The sequence below is a fragment of the Taudactylus pleione genome, unplaced genomic scaffold (assembly GCF_031769625.1).
Source record: "Taudactylus pleione unplaced genomic scaffold, aTauple2 ptg000006l, whole genome shotgun sequence".
NCBI classification, from domain to species: Eukaryota; Metazoa; Chordata; class Amphibia; order Anura; family Myobatrachidae; genus Taudactylus; species Taudactylus pleione.
The window spans coordinates 23,203,492-23,227,107 of NW_028284409.1; the positions used below are offsets into that span (position 1 = coordinate 23,203,492).

Consider the following 23,616-nt stretch of genomic DNA (forward strand, 5'->3'; position numbering starts at 1 on the left):
TTGTTTTTATATTATGATTATTATTATCCTTATATATGCTGTGCTGACAAATTACATTGTTTTTACAAGTAAAATTACATTATATTAATGGGTTCATGGCACAAATATATTACTGTCAATTCCATTCTGAAAATTAAATAATATTTACTTTTATGTTACATGTATACAACAACCGTTTATTTCTGTTATAAAGCATCATACCAGGTCTTTTTGCTAGCAATTAACAAAACTATTTGTTAATAAATTTTAATTAATGAGTTTCTAGAAATACATTGTTGCATTATTAAGTGAATTGCTATTACTCTTTATAAAGGTGTGAATGGTTTGTTCAAGAAAATATTGTAGATATAATTAGATGAAAAAAAAAGGTTTTCTGCCTCCTCCAGTTACATTACTAGTTTTGTGTAAGCCATTTCTTTTTAAACACAGGGGGAAGATTTATCAAATCTTGGCGAGAGTTTAGAGGTAAAGTGGATAACGTTCATGGCAACCAACCACCTTCTAACTCATTTTTCTAGCACAGCCTGCAAAGTGACAGTTAGAAGCTGATTGGTTGGTACTTTATCTTCCCACTTTATCTCTCTCCACGATTTGATACAGATGTGTCCTCATGCATCTAACCTCAATATATGATGTAGCGCTAGGCGTGAGTAAGCCACCAGGTCCCCTTGCTACTCTGCTAACATCGGGTGGTTTTTTTTTGTCAAAAAAGCGCCTATTAATTTGATATGCAACACTTGTATATCTGTGTGCCCATGAGTCTGTAGTGTTCCCGCTAGGCTGTTTAGCGGGGCGCCATGCCCTGCCTTATTTCTAAAGGGCAGACACCACCATGCCCTCCTAAGCGGCGCCTCTCTAAAACAGCTAGCCGTGGGGATCACTGTAATGTAGCGGTCACCGCCGGTGAATAGATGCTGGGCGCATGCGCCCATTATCAATTGGGGGGAGTCCGGCATGTCCGTAAGTGCCGGCCACTCACCCAAGAATGATGAAAAGAGGACGCATCCTAAAGACATGCCCCCTTTTCCCTTGACCACGTCCGCTTTGCAGCGCGCATAGATGTGCCCTTTCTCTGCCCATGCCGGACCTAGAGTGAAAACTAGTCTGTATATGAAGCACATCAAAACTTGCAATGAAAAAAGCTGCGGCAGCTACATTGTAGCACTTTGTATGCAGATTCAGAGACTCAGTTGCACACAGATCTATAAGTTTCATATCAGAGTAATCAGCACAGTCTGCTGGTTCGTCCTGGATGCATTTTTGACAAAAAAAGGCACAATAAAGACACCCAGGAGATAGCAGAGGGGGTGAATCAGCAAGGATCGCAATTACAAAGCTGCACGCAGGCATCCTTGCAATAACGCAAATGCAGCAGGAGGTGTATGATACCACTGCTGCATTTGCGATTCCAGCACTGCAATGGAGGTTGCAGGCTGGGATCACCATCGTGACCATCGGTGGCCGATATTCGCAATGGTGGACGGCGCCGGTCAGGCGGACAGCTGAGTAAACCTCAGCTTACTCAGGTTGGCCGACTTGTGAGCCCAGAACACTGCGTACGTCCACGCAGTCTCGGGGCTGGCCACTCCCAGAAAATGGGGCGGACACGCCCCTGTTTCTGGGAACTCCGGCTGCACCGCACCGCCCCTTAAATGCCTCTGTCTGTCAATCAGGCAGAGGCATTCAAGGGCTTGCGTGCGATTGAGCAGGACCCATTCTGCACACTCCCAGAATGGGTCCTGTGCACGTGCAGATTCCTGATAACCGTGAGTCTGCGTTCACTACTGAATCAAGGCCAGAGTCTCACGGGACCTGGCGCGCCGAGAGGGTCTCTTTGGTGCGACTGCAGCAAAGATGTGTAAGGACACATCTGTAAATCTCCCTCAGGGAGAGCGGACAATTAGATTGAACAGTAATGTGAATACTTGTTTATAATTTTGTCACCAACAGTTTTAAATCCAATGAAGACTATGTTTATGTGAGAGGACGAGGTCGTGGAAAGTATATATGTGAAGAATGTGGCATACGCTGTAAGAAACCTAGCATGCTGAAGAAGCATATCCGCACCCACACGGATGTACGGCCCTACGTGTGCAAACTGTGCAATTTTGCCTTTAAAACAAAAGGTACATTCTACTCTTTTGATCAATATGTTGAATGTACTAGAAGTTTCTGAATGTACTAGAAGTTTCTGAATGTACTAGAAGCATAAAACAGTTCAATGTGTTGTTTGGTTTTATATAACATGCAAATATCCCTGGCAGTTATATTAGGGTTCACATGGGTGACAGTATCCTTGTCATTGAACCCACGTCTTGTTGTTCTGTTATTTATGTTTTATGCTAATTTAAGCAGTGTATTTAATATTCTGTTTGTTCAAAGCACCATTTCTCAATTTTTTATTGTAGGCAAGAGATTTTCTTATTCTCAATTATGTACATACAATTGTTCCATCATAGGAGTAAAAAGATAAAAATAGAATCAGTTTACTCCGTCAGATTGCCATACATCGACAGATTATGTCAACTAATGGTCATTTAAGCCTTTATCCTCTCAGATGAAAATCTGATCCTTTCAGCCCAAATGGACCAAGGGAAATCTATGCAATCAAGACAGATCCTGTCACACAGCCCAATCACTGTGCTACATTACCTGGTGTACAGTATGGCAGATTTGTCTACAAAGTATTTAGTCATATCTACAATATATCTGACTGTACAGTGATTGGGTCTGCATTTAGATCTGTGTGTATGTCGTAACTTGTACAAAAGTATTATTTTTCTTTCCCTCAATGAGAATTTGGATACCATTTCCTTATTAGCTTAAGTTTTGTCTTGTAAGATATGTCATGCTCTGACCCACTTTTGCTTGTAATTTTAAAGTGTTTCACAGTGGGTCCCACACAGTGGCATATCTATAATGGGCGCCCACACTGCCCACCCAGAACCCATGTTTAATACTCACCTTTCCGGAGTCCCGCATTAGCGGAGCTTCACAACTCACCAGGAAAATGGCACAGTAGAAAAATCAAAAGGGAACATGTTTCCAGTAGACTCTGGTACAGTCCCAGAGTCTACTCACCTGCGCCGGACACTAGAGAGGACGGGGTCCGTACGAACAGGGGGCCAATACTGCACATACTACACATGGGCCTCTTCCCACAAACTAATATAACAAACAGATGTGGCTTTGTAAATCTAGCCTCAATATCCCATGTGGCTTGAGACGCCCTGTTCCATGTGACTCGGCTTGCACTGAGCATTTATTTTGCCCAAGAAAGCATCTTAGCTGCGTCAGATGAGTGTGCTTCTGAGCCTGTATATGAGGCCCAACGGAACTTGGCGTGAAAAAAAGACGTGCACACGGAAAAAGATGCAAAAAGCATGCTTGGCACACCCAGAAGGGCTGTTTGGCGCAACTACAGCAATAGTATATGAGGACACATGCATCTGTAAAGTAAAGCACCCCTAAAAGGGACAAAAATACAATAAATATTTCCTTTCCGAGGAGTTCATAAGCCAGGGCTGCAACTAGGGGGGCTGGATGTCCACATGCACCGGGTGCACCGCTGCACCCGCCGCCAGTGTCCTCCAGCGGGCGCCCAACTCCTTCCTGACAGCGCCGCGGTAGCCGGAGGCTGGAGTTCTCTCCTGAAGTCCAGCATCCGGCTCTCCCCATGGGCACGTCTCTCCCATAGTTCCGGGGAGCAGCCGGGCAGACTGGATGGCGGCAGACGTAGGAGTGGGTTTAAGGTAGGTATTGTTTTTTTTGTTTAAGCGGCACTATATGGGTGTTACTATGAGGGTATTACCATATTGGCACTACTACAGGGGCATTACCATATGGGCACTACTACAGGGGTATTATTATATGGGCACTACTACAGGGACATTACTTTGGGGGCATTACCATATGGGCACTACTACAGGGGCATTACTATATGGGCACTACGAAAGGGGCATTACAATGGGGGCATTACTATATGGGCACTACTACAGGGGCATCACTATGTGGGCACTACTACAGGGGCATCACTATGGGGGCATTACTATATGGGCACTACTACAGGGGCATTACCTCAGGGGACATTATTATAGGTGCACTGCTGAAGATGGCATTACTATAGGGGAACTGCTGCAGGGGGCATTACTATGGGGGAGTTACCTGGGGGGGTGCCAAATATCCTAGTTTTGGCCCTGCATAAGCCCACGATCAAAACCTGACCAAATGCTATCACCTGTATTGGTTTTCCTGTATTGGCATGTCATTTTTTATTTAGTCTGCGGCAACCAAATATTTGTTCCTAGATAACCTATATAGTTCAGGGATTTGAATATGAGACTTATAGTCTCCTTGCATAATTAAATTCTGATCTGTAGACTACGACTTCCTATAATGCCAACATGTCTGCAGTGAGAGTGCTGCACAGTCATCAGCCTCCCTGACAGATGTTGCTGATCTTGCAGCGTAGACATGTACAATGTTTCTAACTGCACTGATGTGGGCAGCGCTGCAAACAAAGATGACACAGGCAGTATAATAGAGAGGCATTCAAAGAAGAGTATGCTTTTACTGTCCTTTCAGTGGGTCAGTTTCAAGTTTATCAATAATGTAAAGGCCCACAGACTCCCCCGGGCCCACTCCATCCGAAGCTGCATTAATTATTGATGGAGTCCTAATAGCTAGTGTTCACATACATTCATTTGCAGAGAGAATGACTTCCATTTGATGCCACTGGTCCAGGGATGACTTTATTAATTGAAACAAGGATTTGCATTGAAGCTCTTGAAATCAGTATGGGCCATAATATGATCTTAGTTTGGCTTTGCATGTAATATAGTAATTTGTGGGTAAAACATGACATTTTCTTAATTTTATGCCCTGCGGGGCACCAGGTGATCTCTATAGAATAGTGTGTACATCTGTGGAACAGACACACTCGTCAGTCTGTAACACATAGTTGAGATTTCATATTTTTCACATCTGTCACTGACAGAATCAATTAACAGTATCTGCCATATATAGAAATGAAAGCGGTAGAGGTGTATTAAAAGAAGAGGGGGCCTGTGTGCAGTCACCATCTGGGCCCCCTAACCGTCGGCACAAGTGAGTAGACTGGCGATGTGCCAGAGTCTACTGCGCATGTGCAAATCGCTGGGAAAATGGCCTCTGCTCCATTTTTCCGGTGATTTGTACAAGCACGGCCGACTTGGGACTCTGGCTAGGTAGATATTAAAGAACATCTATCTAGACATTGTCGACCTTTTTAATGTACAGTAGATCTATTGACTGTGGTTGTGACATCTGATTGGCTCTCACTCCCAATACACAGCATCATGCAGCCCCGGTTTTTAAATCGCAAAGACACAAGTAAAACAGCATGGAACAGCACCCAGTGCTCAAGGGAGGAGATGAAGCAGATTAGGTAACAAGAAGTGTAATACAACTATAACTCCAGCATTGTTCTACATTACTGAATTAAGGCCCTTGTGGAAATGACACTGAAAATAATTCCCTTCTGACTGCTGGACTTATTAATTCCCTATCCATCAATGAATACTTTTATTCTATATACTTTATGATCTCCCTGCTCAGCTTTTACGTGTAGTCACCATGCTGTAACTACCATACACTATACTGTATGTAGCAATGCTCGATTCAGTATAATTTGCACTGTAAAATAGCACAATGCAGGAGCAGAGGAGCTGAATGATAACCTGGAGCTACAGCAACATAAATGACGTTATCATGCAGACTCAAAGCAGAGAGGTTAGCGGCGTACAGTACGTACTCTCTGTACCACTCTAGCAACCCTGGATTGCCATATAGGCAATACCATTAAAATACTATTATGGGAGGACGGGAAGATGGAAAAAGTTATTTTTATCTATGTAACTCCTTGAAAAAAGTTCAACTTAAATATTTTATGAGGATTTTTTCTCCTTTCGGAAGGATGAATTTGCCTATTTTATGAGGAGCCTGGATGTGCAGATTTGTCACTTTGGTGCTCTTACAATATTGATAAGCAGTTGCAGAGTATGATACTACTCACTGTGGGCACTCAGAGGGGAATGGGGTCATTGAGCAGCACAAGTGCCAAGAAAATGGGGCCCCTTAGCACGTATAATACCTGCTGGTAGTTATGTAACTGATGAAATCCTAACAACAGTTTATGTTACAGAATCATTGGAACATTTAGCATGTTGGTAACATAAAGGGCCTGATTTTGAGTTGCAAGCCAAGCAAAAAGAGCAAGTAACTTTGCACCTGGTAGACCATGCTGCAATGCAAGGGGTGCAAATACATTTATTTATTTATTTATTTATTTTGCATGCAGGGTAAATACTGGCTGCTTTTGCATGTTTCCCATACTGGGCAGCTTTACCCTGATATTTAGGTTTGAACGCTCTGCACATGTTACATCTGCCCCTCCAGCAGTGCAACATAGTTTTACCCACATGCACAGTTACCTCATACTTGCCAACATTCTGGCTGCCCACTCTGGTAGAGGGCAGCCAGGTCGGCACACCGGGGGAAGGGGGCATTGTAAAGTGGGGACGTGGCTACAATGACGCGATTCAGCATAAATCGCGTCTTCGGCCTGCCCACTTTACTCAGGGAACTGGGTGGCGCCGGGCACTGCAGGATACTAGCAGGGGCGCCGAGAGTGAGGGGGGAGCGGGTACAGTTTACCCGGGCCCGGGCTTCCTGAGGGGCCCGGCACGCCCCCTCCTCTCTCACAGCAGCCCAGCACACAGCTGAAAGATGAACCGTTGCCCCAGTCAAGAGCACACTGGAGCAGGTTTTCATCCAGGATGTCTCTGTACATTGCTGCATTCATCTTTCCCTCTTGTTGTCTAGTCTCCAAGTTCCTGCCGCTGAAAAACATCCCCACAACATGATGATGCTGCCACCACCATGCTTCACTGTAGGGATGGTATTGGCCTGGTGATGAGCGGTGTCTGGTTTTCTCCAAACATAATGCCTGGCATTCACGCCAAAGAGTTCAATTTGTCTCTCATGGTCTGAGAGTCCTTCAGGTGCATTTTGGCAAACTCCAAGCAGGATGCCATGTGCCTTTTACTAAGAAGTGGCTTCTGTCTGGCCACTCTACCATACAGGCCTGATTGGTGGATTGCTGCAGAGATGGTTGTCCTTCTGGAAGGTTCTCCTCTCTCCACAGAGGAATGCTGTAGCTCTGACAGAGTGACTATCGGGTTCTTGGTCACCTCCCTGACTAGGGCCCTTCTCCCCGATCGCTCAGTTTAGACGGCCGTCCAACTCTAGGAAGAGTCCTGGTGGTTCCGAACTTCTTCCATTTACGGATGATGGAGGCCACTGTGCTCATTGGGACCTTCAAAGCAGCAGATATTTTTCTGTATCCTTCCCCAGATTTGTGCCGAGACAATCCTGTCTCGGAGGTCTGCAGACAATTCCTTGGACTTCATGCTTGGTTTGTGCTCTGACATGCACTGTCAAGTGTGGGACTTTATATAGACAGGTGTATGCCTTTCATAATCATGTCCAATCAACTGATTTTACCACAGGTAGACTCCAATTAAGCTATAGGAACATCTCAAGGATGATCAGTGGAACAGGATGCACCTGAGCTCAATTTTGAGCTTCATGGCAAAGGCTGTGAATACTTATGTACATGTGATTACTTCGTTTTTTTTATTATTAAATTTGCAAAAATCTCAAAAATACTTTTTACAGGTTGTCATTATGGGGTATTGTGTGTAGAATTTTGAGGACAAAAATGAATTTATTCCATTTTGGAATAAGGCTGTAACATAACGAAATGTGGAAAAAGTGAAGCGTTGTGAATACTTTCCGGATGCACTGTATGTATATATACCAGATTTCCCACTCCAGCTTATGATCCTACTCTGTGCTTTTAGAAAACGATTTTATTGCCTCGTAATTTGCATCATCAGAATGGCCTGTCTCAGCAGTGTCTCGTTAGTATATATTCTATATTTCTGAATCTAAAGGCCCCCATACATCAGCAACTGATTGCAGCAATCGTGCAATTTGCAATCGATTGTGTATAAAAATCTTTCCCTTTTTCAATCGATTGTGGCAATTCTGCAATCTGCAATCGATTGAAAAAGGGAAAGATTTTTATACACAATCGATTGCAAATTGCACGATTACTGCAATCAATTGCTGATGTATGGGGGCCTTTACATCTTGCTCATTAAATGAACTGTCTCCTGGAAGGGCTGCAATTAATGGCATGTGTTGTGCCACAGTCTAGTTGCAAAATAGTATAAGGAGACTGGATTATGTAAATTACTTGAAGAAACATACACACTGCTGCTAACTGATCCTGATTACCTGTCTTCTTGTAGGAAACCTGACAAAACATATGAAATCTAAAGCCCACATGAAAAAGTGCCTGGAGCTTGGAGTAGCAATGACATCTGTAGATGATGCAGAAGCTGAAGAATCAGGTATGTCACAAGTTCATTTTTATTCTTCGGTGTCTGTGTAATGAATCGCCCACACTTCTGCTTTGCATCAACAGATACATTTAGACTACAAATCTGTGTATTAGATTCCCATTGGCTGGTGATACCTTTGCACCTCCTGCGGATGCTGACATCGTGGCCTTCAAAGCCATGTTTAGCTCCATAAATAGGGTGCAGTTGTTAACGTATTCGCAGGTTGTCTTTAGTTCATACATGACCTTTAGAGACAAACGTAATATGGAGCGGAGTTCTGAAAGTCCCAAGATTTCAGCGAGTTAGCAGATAAATTTAAAGCTGCAATGATTAGTAAGACGAAACCCGGTAGTAAAGCTACCTATACATACTGTTGTCTTTATTGGATTTGTCAGATTGGTTATCTACTACTAAATGGACAGACAAGTGTCTCATGTGCACTCCCCATAATTGTCCCCCTAGACAGTCCTATTCCATTAGATCTGATCTGGCAGGGCTGATTGTTGTGCCAGTGTGTGACAGTGTCACCTGAAAGTAATATGTGTTTTTTGCTTGTTACATTTCTACACCAACCCTCGCACTGCCTCCCCAAGTGTATGGGGTCCTAGTGCTAAATGCGTATCAGCCAGCATGGCGACGGGGATGCATATGAGTCTTTGCTAGTTAGAAAAAGAAAGAAAAGCTATTTTTTGCAGGGAATAAAATGCAAATTGTGCTACAGTAGCTTCCAACTGTACATAAGCCTCAATATGTACTTTATTAACTCCTTCCCGTCTGTCCTTTGTAATTTTTAAACCAAACTGTTCCTGGGCACATGATCACTTGAAAACATATGTTTAAATCATTTCTTGTTGGTTTGAAGGGAAATCCAGCTTGGTCACATTGGAATTCCCCTAAGCAAAGTTTAGACTAATTGAACCCAGGTCTCCCTTGAATCAGTATATTGCAAAATAATGTGTAATACTGTTGTAGCATTGCTGTCTGAATAAAAAACACAACATTACATAAGGAAATTCCCTAAATTTGAAATAATCACATATGAAGTTTGAATGTTAAATTCAATGTTCAGCCTTACAACTTTATTTATAAAGCTGGGTACACACCTAAAGATTTTCTGTCCAACCATCCAACTAGTTGATTGGTTGGAATGAAAATCCAGTAAGGTATGAAAGCAAATGACAATCAGCAATTTGCTCCCAAAAGCCGGAAAATGGACAAAAACTGTTGTTTGAAGAAATTGTTTAGATCAAACATTTAACACACTTGTCTGACCGACCATTTTCATCTGTTTTCTGGCATTTAGAAAACAATAGAAAAACATGCATGGACTACTAGGAATAAAGCCTTCTCTGTATATAAATAAAGACACATGACCCCTTTCTGGCACAAACAGACCATGAGGTGCACAAAGGACACAGGGCCTGTTTGCGGAGATGAGCGATTATTTTTGTACTGCGCATATGCCAGTATCGCACTGCAGTGGTCGCGGCGAGGATATGGAGGCAGACTGATTGACAGTCCGGGGGCGTTTGATTGACAGTCAGTGAGCGTTTGTGGGAGTTAGCGGGTAGGGATTAGAGGACAGTCAAATGCGGGCGTGTGTCAGCCTGCAACGGAGTCTGTGTGCGCAGTTACAGTGGCTCTGGCTGCTGACTTCATACAGACATTCTGAGCAATCATTGGATTACTCAGAGGATTAATGGTGCGTCCAATGGCGCGTGTCTGTACAAATCCTAGTGGCTGTGGCAGTTGTATATTTTCACAGAACCGCTGTATACAAAGACACAGTCGCGATGGGATTAGTGTCCACCTCTGACTCATACCCAATAGCTGTAACTATAAAAATAATGCAATTTTGCAACATATTATGCAATGCTTTTCATCCAGAAAAGGTTCATTATTTTCTGTACATGCCTCACAAAGCTTACATTCTGCTTAAATCACCATATTATCACACGCCCAGATGATCCAATATCTGACTAACCTACCAATCTAACCATATGTTTTTGGCTTTTGGTAGAAAACAGAAAATAAAACACCTTCAATCTGGTCAGCATGGAGGGCGATTCCCTAGCCATACTGGGCGGCTTGTGCCAGACAATGTAGAAATTACGCATACTGTACCTCCTATAATGAGAAATTCACTTTGTTGTCTATATTTACGAGATTTTGTACAATTAAGTACAAATCAAGAGCAACAATATTGGTGAATCTTAACTGTAAGGGGGGTATTTATCAAAGACTGGAGAGAGAAAAAATTGTGAGAGATAAAGCACTAACCAATCAGCTTCTAACTTACATTTTACAAGCTGTGTTTAAAAAATGACAGTTATGAGCTGATCGGTTAATACTTTTTCTCTCACAATTTTATCTCTCATCAAGCATTAGTACATAGGTGTAATACGCAGTGTAAGCAACACACATGTTATATTTGCATGACAAGCATAGATTTTGCATCATAAAGCATACATATTAATGCTAAAGAGGCCTGGACATCCATGACCTTCCTGTAAATACTACTATTGTAGAATTACAAAATTGAAAATTAAAATGAAAGCAAAGTAGGGAGAGAAACACAGTTTTGTATTACTGTAAGGTACAATGGGCCTGTTTCAGAGTTGTACAATATTGCACAGGCACAGGGAAGCGGCTGTGCAATACCGTACAACTAATACGCTAATGTATCAGGTGGGATCTGGGGTAAATATTCGCCTCGTGACCGCATTGCAGATCTGAATGCTGCGTTCTAGGACGTAGCATGCACAGGTCTCACACAATTGGTGTTGTATGGAGACCATCGTGTTTGCGTACAACACTGAATCAGGCCCAATGGCGGGATATTGAGTAATGGCCAGGCTTTTGTTGTGATGTTACCTAACTATAAAAGCAATTTATATAGTACTAGCTGTTGCCCGGAGCTTCACCCACAATGTAATCGCTTCTGCCAACATATTTTTTTATTTGAGGTGTTCTAGTTGTATTGCTTTGCATAGGGGCTTTGTCGTGAGACTGACCCACATGACCAGCAGTGCTATACAGACTGTTGGCAGCAGTGCCTTCACCCACCACTCACACCAATGTCACTGTGTGCCCTGTGCACAGACTGCTATGTAGCCTGTCCATTTCACCTACCACTCACACCAATGTCACTGTGTGTCCTAGACTGCTATGTAGCCTATCCTATTCACCTACCACTCACACCAATGTCACTGTGTGTCCTGTGCACAAACTGCTATGTAGCCTATCCTATTCACCTACCACTCACACCAATGGCACTGTGTGTTCTGTGCACAGACTGTTATGTAGCCTATCCTATTCACCTACCACTCACACCAATGTCACTGTGTGTTCTGTGCACAGACTGTTATGTAGCCTATCCTATTCACCTACCACTCACACCAATGTCACTGTGTGTCCTGTGTACAGACTGCTATGTACCCTATCCTATTCACCTACCACTCACACCAATGGCACTGTGTGTTCTGTGCACAGACTGTTATGTAGCCTATCCTATTCACCTACCACTCACACCAATGTCACTGTGTGTCCTGTGCACAGACTGTTATATAGCCTATCCTATTCACCTACCACTCACACCAATGGCACTGTGTGTTCTGTGCACAGACTGTTATGTAGCCTATCCTATTCACCTACCACTCACACCAATGGCACTGTGTGTTCTGTGCACAGACTGTTATGTAGCCTATCCTATTCACCTACCACTCACACCAATGTCACTGTGTGTTCTGTGCACAGACTGTTATGTAGCCTATCCTATTCACCTACCACTCACACCAATGGCACTGTGTGTTCTGTGCACAGACTGTTATGTAGCCTATCCTATTCACCTACCACTCACACCAATGTCACTGTGTGTCCTGTGCACAGACTGTTATATAGCCTATCCTATTCACCTACCACTCACACCAATGGCACTGTGTGTTCTGTGCACAGACTGTTATGTAGCCTATCCTATTCACCTACCACTCACACCAATGTCACTGTGTGTCCTGTGCACAGACTGCTATGTAGCCTATCCTATTCACCTACCACTCACACCAATGTCACTGTGTGTCCTGTGCACAGACTGCTATGTAGCCTATCCATTTCACCTACCACTCACACCAATGTCACTGTGTGTCCTAGACTGCTATGTAGCCTATCCTATTCACCTACCACTCACACCAATGTCACTGTGTGTCCTGTGCACAGACTGCTATGTAGCCTATCCTATTCACCTACCACTCACACCAATGTCACTGTGTGTCCTGTGCACAGACTGCTATGTAGCCTATCCATTTCACCTACCACTCACACCAATGTCACTGTGTGTCCTAGACTGCTATGTAGCCTATCCTATTCACCTACCACTCACACCAATGTCACTGTGTGTCCTGTGCACAGACTGCTATGTAGCCTATCCTATTCACCTACCACTCACACCAATGGCACTGTGTGTCCTGTGCACAGACTGCTATGTAGCCTGTCCTATTCACCTACCACTCACACCAATGTCACTGTGTGCCCTGTGCACAGACTGCTATGTAGCCAATCCTATTCACCTACCACTCACACCAATGTCACTGTGTGTCCTGTGCACAGACTGTTATGTAGCCTATCCTATTCACCTACCACTCACACCAATGGCACTGTGTGTTCTGTGCACAGACTGTTATGTAGCCTATCCTATTCACCTACCACTCACACCAATGTCACTGTGTGTTCTGTGCACAGACTGTTATGTAGCCTATCCTATTCACCTACCACTCACACCAATGGCACTGTGTGTTCTGTGCACAGACTGTTATGTAGCCTATCCTATTCACCTACCACTCACACCAATGTCACTGTGTGTCCTGTGCACAGACTGTTATATAGCCTATCCTATTCACCTACCACTCACACCAATGGCACTGTGTGTTCTGTGCACAGACTGTTATGTAGCCTATCCTATTCACCTACCACTCACACCAATGTCACTGTGTGTCCTGTGCACAGACTGCTATGTAGCCTATCCTATTCACCTACCACTCACACCAATGTCACTGTGTGTCCTGTGTACAGACTGTTATGTAGCCTCTCCTATTCACCTACCACTCACACCAATGTCACTATGTGCCCTGTGTACAGACTGTTATGTAGCTTATCCTATTCACCTACCACTCACACCAATGTCACTGTGTGTCCTGTGCACAGACTGCTATGTAGCCTATCCTATTCACCTACCACTCATACCAATGTCACTGTGTGTCCTGTGCACAGACTGCTATGTAGCCTATCCATTTCACCTACCACTCACACCAATGTCACTGTGTGTCCTAGACTGCTATGTAGCCTATCCTATTCACCTACCACTCACACCAATGTCACTGTGTGTCCTGTGCACAGACTGCTATGTAGCCTATCCTATTCACCTACCACTCACACCAATGTCACTGTGTGTCCTGTGCACAGACTGCTATGTAGCCTATCCATTTCACCTACCACTCACACCAATGTCACTGTGTGTCCTAGACTGCTATGTAGCCTATCCTATTCACCTACCACTCACACCAATGTCACTGTGTGTCCTGTGCACAGACTGCTATGTAGCCTATCCTATTCACCTACCACTCACACCAATGGCACTGTGTGTCCTGTGCACAGACTGCTATGTAGCCTATCCTATTCACCTACCACTCACACCAATGGCACTGTGTGTCCTGTGCACAGACTGCTATGTAGCCTGTCCTATTCACCTACCACTCACACCAATGTCACTGTGTGTCCTGTGCACAGACTGCTATGTAGCCTATCCTATTCACCTACCACTCACACCAATGTCACTGTGTGCCCTGTGTACAGACTGCTATGTAGCCTATCCTATTCACCTACCACTCACACCAATGTCACTGTGTGTCCTGTGCACAGACTGCTATGTAGCCTATCCTATTCACCTACCACTCACACCAATGGCACTGTGTGTCCTGTGCACAGACTGCTATGTAGCCTGTCCTATTCACCTACCACTCACACCAATGTCACTGTGTGCCCTGTGCACAGACTGCTATGTAGCCTATCCTATTCACCTACCACTCACACCAATGTCACTGTGTGTCCTGTGCACAAACTGCTATGGAGCCTGTCCTATTCCAGTGAACGTGTGCCCAAAGCACCTCTCCCCCCTTATCGACCGCACACATGGTGTCACACCTATGTCTTGCATTGATTATGTCAATAAATTATGTTTGTTGTTATTGCTCAGCTTTATCTTTACCAATCAAGATGAAACAAAGTGCAGGTGATTGCTAGGATTTACCACTACACAGTGATGCAGTATTCATGAAAATCACGTTCTTATTATATTAGTACAGTATACAGTCATGTAAATTTCATTGTAGAACATGTATTCTACATCTGAATTTATCATAGCTAAACTTGTATGATGTATGTCTTAATTATTGCAGCAACATATTTGTATGATATATTTCATATTCTCATTTTAAGGATTATAGCAGAGGTCCCATAAAGGTCATTTATGGTTTTGTTCTTGTCCTCATAGATTATTAATTGTAAGCGACCATCTGACCCAGTATGACTTTGCAGAAAGGCTATGGCTGCATTGACATAATAGGCTGGCATCTTACTGTCAGTGCACTGCACAGGTCTTACCGTTACTCTGTTTATTTTATCATTTCATTTGGCATGCAATATACAGTTATGGTTAGATTACATCTTATACCACATTATGTAATTCTCATTTGGATAACTTTCTAATTTCAGGAAGTATTGAAGATGCGCACAAAGAATCAGAGAAGAGCAGCATTGCTATTGATCACCAGTTTTCAGATGCTGAGGAAACAGATGGGGATGATGGAGATGATAATGATGATGACGATGATGAGGAGGAAGATTTTGATGACAACCAGGGTGATTTAACTCCAAAAACTAGATCGAGAAGCACTAGCCCTCAGCCACCCCGATTCTCAACATTGTCTGTAACTGCTGCTTCTGCATCTCACAGGGCATCTCCTGAGGGCCCCATGGGGCATGCTTCCTTGATGAGTTACTTGTCCACCATGCCCAGTATTCAAGTTACACATCTCGTGACTCCAAGTGTTATGTGTGGAGACTCCCAAAGGGTAGACTATCAAAAGCTATTCCTTAACAGTCTGGAACATGACAGAGATAAAATGGATGTACCAGGCAGTATGGATGATGACTTTATGCTTACTTCTGAACCTAGTTCATCTCCCAGGGACTTCTCATCTTGTAGTCGCCATTCCTCTCCAGGATATGATTCTTCTCCATGCAGAGATAATTCACCAAAGAGGTACTTGTCACTGAGGGGAGACTTGTCTCCCAGAAGGCACTTATCACCACGCAGAGATGCTTCACCAATGCGGCACCTGTCACCGAGGAAAGAAGCTGCATTAAGGAGAGAGTTGTCACCACGGAGGGATGTATCACCAAGACGCCATCTCTCACCACTAAGACCAATGTCACCAGGGAAGGATATATCTACCGGGAGAGATCTTTCTCCGAGACGAGAGAGAAGATATATGACAACCTTTAGAGCACTTTCTCCGAGAAGACGTTTACACCATAACCCAAGTTTGCCAATGAGTCATTATTTGCACTCAGACTCAGGATTACTTGGTCATGGAGTAAGTTTTGCTTTGATATATTTTGTTTTCATATTGCATTATCCATGGTCATTATCCTTAATATCATCATAAATACTTACCACTTAAATAATTTTATTTTCAAGCAAAGCAATGAACTATTCTTGCCAGTACACAGACAAAATATGCTTCTGGTGGATAGCTGGAAATCCCAGTGGGACAGGTCTACTCCTTGAAAGGTACATTGTCAGTATGTACAAAATCCTCTCAGTAAATTCATGCACTATTTTCCTGTGATTTATCTCTATCCTGCATGTGTTTACTGACCGGCCTCCATTCACAGGCATAAATGAGGTGCATTTTAGTCACATTTAGTTGTGGCTGAACATTCTTCAAAGCAACAGAGACCAGTGGTGGATAACCAGCGATACAGTAAATATCTCATAGTCAAGACATTTGTCACATATTACATGTAAGGATTACCAAACTTTTGTTCATCCATAACAAAGGGTTCCAAAAATATATATGTTTTCTATTCTTCAGCATAGTGTAAAATGTAGCCCAGATATGACTGTCAGTAGATCCAGCAGCTTGCTTGTACGGATATCTGAGCGCAGTAACAGGCCGCATGGAAAGATGGCAACTGAATCATGTGCCAAACTGAACAATAACTATGTTGTTTCACAGGATTGGATCATGTGTGACTTTATACACTACCTTTTGTCTTAGTAATGTTTTTATGAGGGTTAACGTTTACTAAAATTAGTTAAAGTTTACATTGTGTCATTAGCCATTCCAGACAGTATGACTCCCATATATGTATGTTTCAATATGAGAGGCTGCCAGAAGTGCGTTCAGACCTACTTGGGATAGCCCTACATATATAGAATTATTATTAATACTTTTACTCATCTTGTTAAACTTATTTAGCACATTAAAGAGAACCTTCCTTATCTCTTGTTCACACACGTGCTGGTAAAATGGGCTGCAGTTCTAATCACTTTTCCATACATAGTACAAGTAATCTATTGCACTGGTAACGCACATTAGCATAGGTAAATAAGGCATGTTGTCATTAGCATTTTAAATGCAGCACTAATTTAATAATTGACTCTTATTTGTCCTGTGTTGGTATCTATGTTTGCAAATCAGAAAAAATCAGACATTACTAATTTAGCTATTAATACTTTTTGTATCATTAACAAGTGTGCTAGTTTTAGCACACATTGGACCTCATTCAGAGTCGGTCACAAGCGCTGAGCACTCGCAACAGACTCAATGTTTTGGTCCTGCTCACGCGCAGCGGCCGCACTGCGCGTGCGCAAGCCCCGGAGTGAGAGAGAAACTCTCTCGCTCCGGAGCTCACTACAAAAGGGCCGGCTGTCGATGTTGATCGACAACTCGGCCCGTTTTGACGGAACGCATGCCGTTTTGTGGGTGGCCGCACTGACATCAGCAGTGATGTCAGTGGGGAGTTTCCTGCTCGATCAGAGCAGGAAGCTCCCTGGGTCTTGCGGTTGCCGAGACCCAACCTTAGGGCCTCGTCGCAAGCCCCGACCATCGCGACCATCACCTTGGTCGGTCACTAAGCTGTGGGTGGTAACCGACAGCTTAGCTAGTGACCAGGAGGCCGCACTTAAAAAAAAGAAGTGGCCGCCCTCATTGAGAACGAGCGGTCGTTTCTTCTTCAAGAAATGACCGCCTCTGAATGAGGGCCATAGAGCTCACATTGATGCAAGACCTTAGGTATAAAACTAAGAGAGAACCAGCCAAATCTCTACAAAAAAAGCAGAATCTGTTTTGTCAGAATTTTCCTGCTTTCTTTGGGTGAATTAAAAAGGTTGCCAAACTACGTAGGCGGTATAGTCACTATGGCTAAACCGCAAATATACCTTAAGAAATCGGTAGAATTCACAAATAAAATAGATTTCAAACATATTAGTATACTGTATATAGCTCCCCAATAAAGAGAAGGGCACTGTGTGTCTTTTTTTTCAACAAAATATGCAACTTTTGATATTTCCAAGAATATTACAAAATAGATGATGTTACTATAATGTCAAATAAATAGTAACATTTACATTGTTGTTTTCTATGCACAACTAATCCCAATTCATTTTTTTTTTTATTCCTCTTCCCAATAATTTGTGTTTTGTTTTCTCTGATATCAGTGAATTTCTTCATAGAACAATAAGTCAAGTGAGGAGTCTATAGTACAGACTGATAATAGTGGGATGTTTCCTGCATTTGGCAGTACACACATAAAACACAGTAGTTGACTGCATTCCACATGCTTCTTATACTTATTTTGATGAGCTGGTGCTTATCTCAACTAAGTTGGTTCTGGAATGGGGAAAAAAAAAATCACTATTTGCAACATTTAAATCTGTATATCAACCATGAGTATGGGCTCTATTTATTACGTTTTACTGTAACTGGTGGTACTTTTAGTTTTGTATTGATAGTTTTAATAAATTTTCTGGTATCGCCAGTATTAATCCTGACCTGTCTAGTGATGTCCGACGGTATCTCCCTCATAGGCTGTATCGAAATGAGGTCAATGTGAAATGTGCATGCACAACAGATATATGCGCATAGGGGTGATTCAGCTTCAGATGGAGTTGCGGTAATATGGTGATGCAGCAGGAGGCATCACTCCTCCTGCATGCATTACTGATCCGAGCTGCATCCTTGGACGTAGCATCAGAACATCTGCGTGTCCATCGGCCGGCTGAGTGACCCTGGGCTCACTCAAGCTGGTCATCGCAGGTGCTTAAAAGAGACCAGGAAATCTCCATCAGCCGATGGAGATCCTGGCCTCTTCACTCGCCCCTCCCCAAAAGTGGCGACATGCCTGCATTTTGAGAAACGGAGGCAATCGCCGCCCCCTCCCTGCCCCAAAACGGCAGCAGACTGTTAATCACTGACAGTCTGCTGCCAAACCCTGTCCAACATAGCAGACCCGTACTGCACGTGCGCAGTACGGGTCTGGTGCATGCGTAGATTCTCGACCATCAGGAATCTGTGATCAGCAGCTGAATCAGGGCCATAGTTGTTTACCTTGGCTAGAATGCAGAAATGCCTCTCGGCTTTGCTGGTACCCATTCAGGTGTATAGGTAGTGCCAGATGACGTTACCTGTTGTCGAAAGCTAGGCTCAATAGAACTTAGCTACCATCTACAATAGTTCTCTAATGAAGAAAATTGCAGAATGCAGGGTAAGGATGTAGGAATCTTTGTTAAATTGCAAAAAGTGGTGATAGATTATTTTGCCAGCATTTAAGTCAGCAAAATGGCCATGCGAAATAGAGCCCTATAAGTTGATAAGAGCACCTGCAGTACCAGTTGTATGAGGAATTCCTGATCCAAAATAAAGATTTGTCAATTGTTTATGAGGCATTCAAAGGATTTAAAATAAAAAAAATGCACAGCGCTGAAATAAAGTACAAATATACAAAGTGCACAAGTACAAGAACTTAGTGCACACTGTACTTTACTATTCATACTACTACTACAATACATTAGCTAGCAGCAAAATGCCTTCCTCTTTTGATAGTATTTTTTTGTGGGCTAGGAGTTTTCATGTTATTGAAAATATGGGGGTTTATGTATTAAGCAGTGAAAAGTGTGGAGAAGTGAACCAGTGGAGAAGTTGCCCATAGCAACCAATCAGTTTTGAATTAGCATTTCAAAGACTGTGCTAGATAAATAACAGAAGCTGATTGGTTGCTTTGAGCAACTTCTCCACTTTATCACTCTCCCAAGGCTTGATACATCCCCCAATGTATTTAACATTCCATACAGCAGGGTGCTAACGCATATAAAAATATAGTGAAAAACCGCTGCTGCTCACCTCCAATGCTGCTCTTCTCTTTCTGCAGCAGCTGTGACCCTAACTTATGTCAGTAGACCACCACCAATGTAATATTATAGACATGGGGGGTGGATTTATTAAAATACCAATATACTGTGACAAATCGCTTCTAACTAATTGTTTTCGTTGAACTAAAGCCATTAATAACTAGATAATTTTATAGTTTAACTGCTAAGTGAGATTCTTCTGACTTTTTTGCACAGTTGGAACATAGAGATGCACTTACCAATTATTAACTTGGTTTTCTTTATTTCTGCTTGCAGAGTTCACGAAAGAACTGGCCACAGTTGTCATATGTAGGCCCTCATGCAGAAGATTTTCCTGGACACCAAAGCCTTGGCCAAGCCCCTGATGGCCACAAAGACTATGTTTTCAGTCATCTGCCATTGCACTCACAGCAGCAGACACGAGCACCTTTACCCATGATCCCAATTGGTGGGATTCAAATTATTAATTCAAATTCTGCAATCCAGCCCAGTCCTCATCCCTCTACAACCACTCCTTTGCACCCGAGCATCTCAGATGAAAAGACAACTCCATCTGTAGAGTCATGTATCCCACTGCACCTTAAAAAACATTCTGATTTCCCTCTTGGAGATCCTTTACCTGGAGCTACCCCAACTCTCTTACCTTCCCCAGGGCAAAGCCCTTCAGATGAAAGCTCCAAGCCTACTGAGAGAGAGGAGGAAAATATACGTACTTGCACAAAAGCCATTGCTTGCCTAAGGATCGCCGCAGAGGAAGGTCTACCACTGAAGCGGGACCAACTGTCTCGTCCTCCTGAGCCCAATCAAAAAACATTAGAAAGTGCACAGTTTGGCATTAGGCACTTTAGTGGACTTGAGGCGGGCATGTCACTTGCATGTGCCTCACCCACCCATGTTGACTTGCACGGAGAAAAAGACAGTTTTGGTACATCACAGTCTACGCTAGCTCATTCCAAATTCTATAGTAAGAGCATGGACATGACAAAGCTAGGATTCCATGGCAGGAAAGAAGAGTCAACAAGCACACAGGAAATAAAAGACTCATCTACTGAATCCAGTAACCTTCATTGATTTGAATGGGCATGTAGACTATGTTATAAAATAACTTTCTTTTCTTGTAGAAAACACATTCATAGCATGTCTGATGTACTTAACGAAAATTTGTTCTTGAAAGTACTTTTATTCTATGTAAACAGATAAATATATATATATATATATATATATAAACTTGTATATATCTATACAAATAAGTCATCATGAGCCTGACCAAAATGAAACTTTAAACTCTTGTATTGGGTCTGGTACTTTTAATTGTACAGATGTTTGTGCCTTTTCTTTACTTTGCTTATATTCTTATAAGCATTTTTAGCAGTACCCTGTATATATTTTAGAATTTGTGTATCTGCTTTGTAATAATTGTAATTTCATTCTTTTTTGGACACTTGGGTCTAATGTAAAAAGTAAAAAAAATAGCATCGATATATATGTGAGGTTGCACTAAAACATATTTTTATAAGATTGAAACTCAGCAGCTTTTATGTACAGCTCCAATCCTGTAATACTAATATTTATTTACCTTGTTTCATAAATTGTAAATTTTTTTCTTAATGTCGTGAATCACTTTTTCTATGTGAAGCATGGGGGTTTACTGTTGCGTAATTAGAACAAAAGAAAAAATGTTTAGTGTAAACAGGATATTTAACTGAAATATCATCTTATTATGCACTTATGCATTGGTTAAACAATAACAAAAAAAATTACGGATGTATCAGTCAGTTCTTTATTCTTGTAATATTTTCGTCCCTTTTTGCTGAATTGACTATAACTTAAGTGCTGATTGTGATTTTAAAATGATAGTAATGTAAAGCATTAAAAGTACAACCATGTGCTTATTGTGAGGTTTTATTTCTCCCCAAACTGTATGACACAGTATGAATATACCACAAGTATATGGTCTTATGTGAACATTGCTCATTATTCTCCGATCATACAAATGGGAAACATTCCGCCCCATGTACAAGTGCATCACTGGTACAATTATGTGTAATGCTCAGTTGGAAACGTCACCAAATGAATATACTGGAGTGTTTTTAAACAAAAGGTGACAAAGCACATCTGACTGTGTGGAACTGGGTTTTTGTGCTATTTAGTGGAATATAATTCTGTGAAACCAAGTTTGTATATTGAATTACAAATCATTAAGGAGTGTTCTTTAAGAAAAGAAATAAATATACAGTTACATGCATAAACTGTGTTGCACATTTATCATGTATGTTGTGTGTACAGTGGAGAAGGCTGTATATTATACTTATCGTCAGGGTCGGACTGGCCCACAGGGGTACAGGGGAAATCCCCAGTGGACCCCACTGCCTGCCTGAGGGCCCCATCCCCTCCTCTAGGGGTCATTTTGCACTGAATTGTACACTGTTACTCTATTGGAGAGTCAGTTACCTTGTGGAGCAGGGCCACTGAAAAACATCAGTTCTTGGTTTTCTTCTATACAAACTACACCAATATTTGACTAATGGTTAGCCAAACAACTGTGATGGCTGGCCACACCCCCACTGGTGGATGACCACACTCCTTAAGCATGGGCCCCTACTGTAGACATAAAATTGAAAACATAAAAGCAAAAATTAAGAGTAATGAGTTAGAACAATGCTGATATGTTTAAAAGATTAAAAGTCAAAGGGGTCTATTTACTAAGCAGTGTTAGGAGACAGAGTGAAAAGTGCTAAGTCTGTGATAAGGTGCCAGCCAATCAGCTCCCAACTGCCATCTCACAGGCTGTGTTTGAAAAATGGCAGTTGGGAGCTGTTTGGCTGGCACCTTATCACAGACTTATCACTTTTCACTCTGTCTCCTAACACTGCTTAGTACATAGACCCCACAGTGAGTGAAAGGAACATAAAACATAATAAATGTATTGCATAGTAATGTTTAAAAAGCTCTTTCATACTATGTATCTACTCTCTACTATCTCTACATATCTCTTTATGTTATGCTGTTTGTGTACCGTGCCTGGCGTGCGTGGTAAGTACAGCATAATATAAAGAAATGTGTAGATACATAGCATGAAAGCTTTTAAACATTACTGTGCAATACATTTATTATATTTTATGTTCCTTGCACTCATTGTGACTTTTAAACTTTTAAGTGAATCAGCATTGTTCTAACCCATTACTCTTTTAATTTTTGCTTTTATGTTTTCAAGCGTTCCTTTTTGTCTATATTATCTGAAAATTACCTGGAGCAGCTTATAACTTAGCGTGGCACACATGCCCTTCTATATGGGCCCCTACTACTGCATTTCACTGGTGGGCCCTTCATGCCCCAGTCCGACACTGCTTATCCTCAATGGTAGTGACTTCAATTCTATGGAACCTACCATCTACCCACATATTCAGTTGTCATCCTCAAGCCACCTTTATCTATTTAGCAAGTATCTAGGAGTTGACTCGGACAGATTGCTACGGTATGCACTCAAGTACTAAAGCAACTTACTAATACTTGCAACAGATGCAAAATACCCACAAAGGAAAACAAGGAGCATGCTGCAGTTCAGTAACTGAGGCATATAATAATATCCACTAAACCTTACAGGGCACTTACAGAAATGAATGCACACGTAAATCTAAATGCCTTACTCTAGGATAATGTCACACAGATCGTGCAATGGGGTCAGGATGCCAAGCTCTAATAGAT

At 42.3% G+C, this 23,616-nt stretch overlaps 1 protein-coding gene across 1 annotated transcript in view; it reads left to right on the forward strand.

Moving 5' to 3' along the window:
* HIVEP2 (HIVEP zinc finger 2) overlaps nt 1-22,146 on the forward strand; it is a 32,836-nt gene extending 10,690 nt beyond the window's left edge. The window contains exons 3-6 of the mRNA XM_088455376.1: nt 1,951-2,126; nt 8,355-8,456; nt 15,210-16,093; nt 20,188-22,146. Of these exons, the coding sequence (XP_088311502.1) occupies nt 1,951-2,126; nt 8,355-8,456; nt 15,210-16,093; nt 20,188-20,982 (1,957 nt within the window). The 3' untranslated portion in view covers nt 20,983-22,146. The remainder of the gene's footprint in view (nt 1-1,950; nt 2,127-8,354; nt 8,457-15,209; nt 16,094-20,187) is intronic.
* Nucleotides 22,147-23,616: the final 1,470 nt, after the last annotated feature.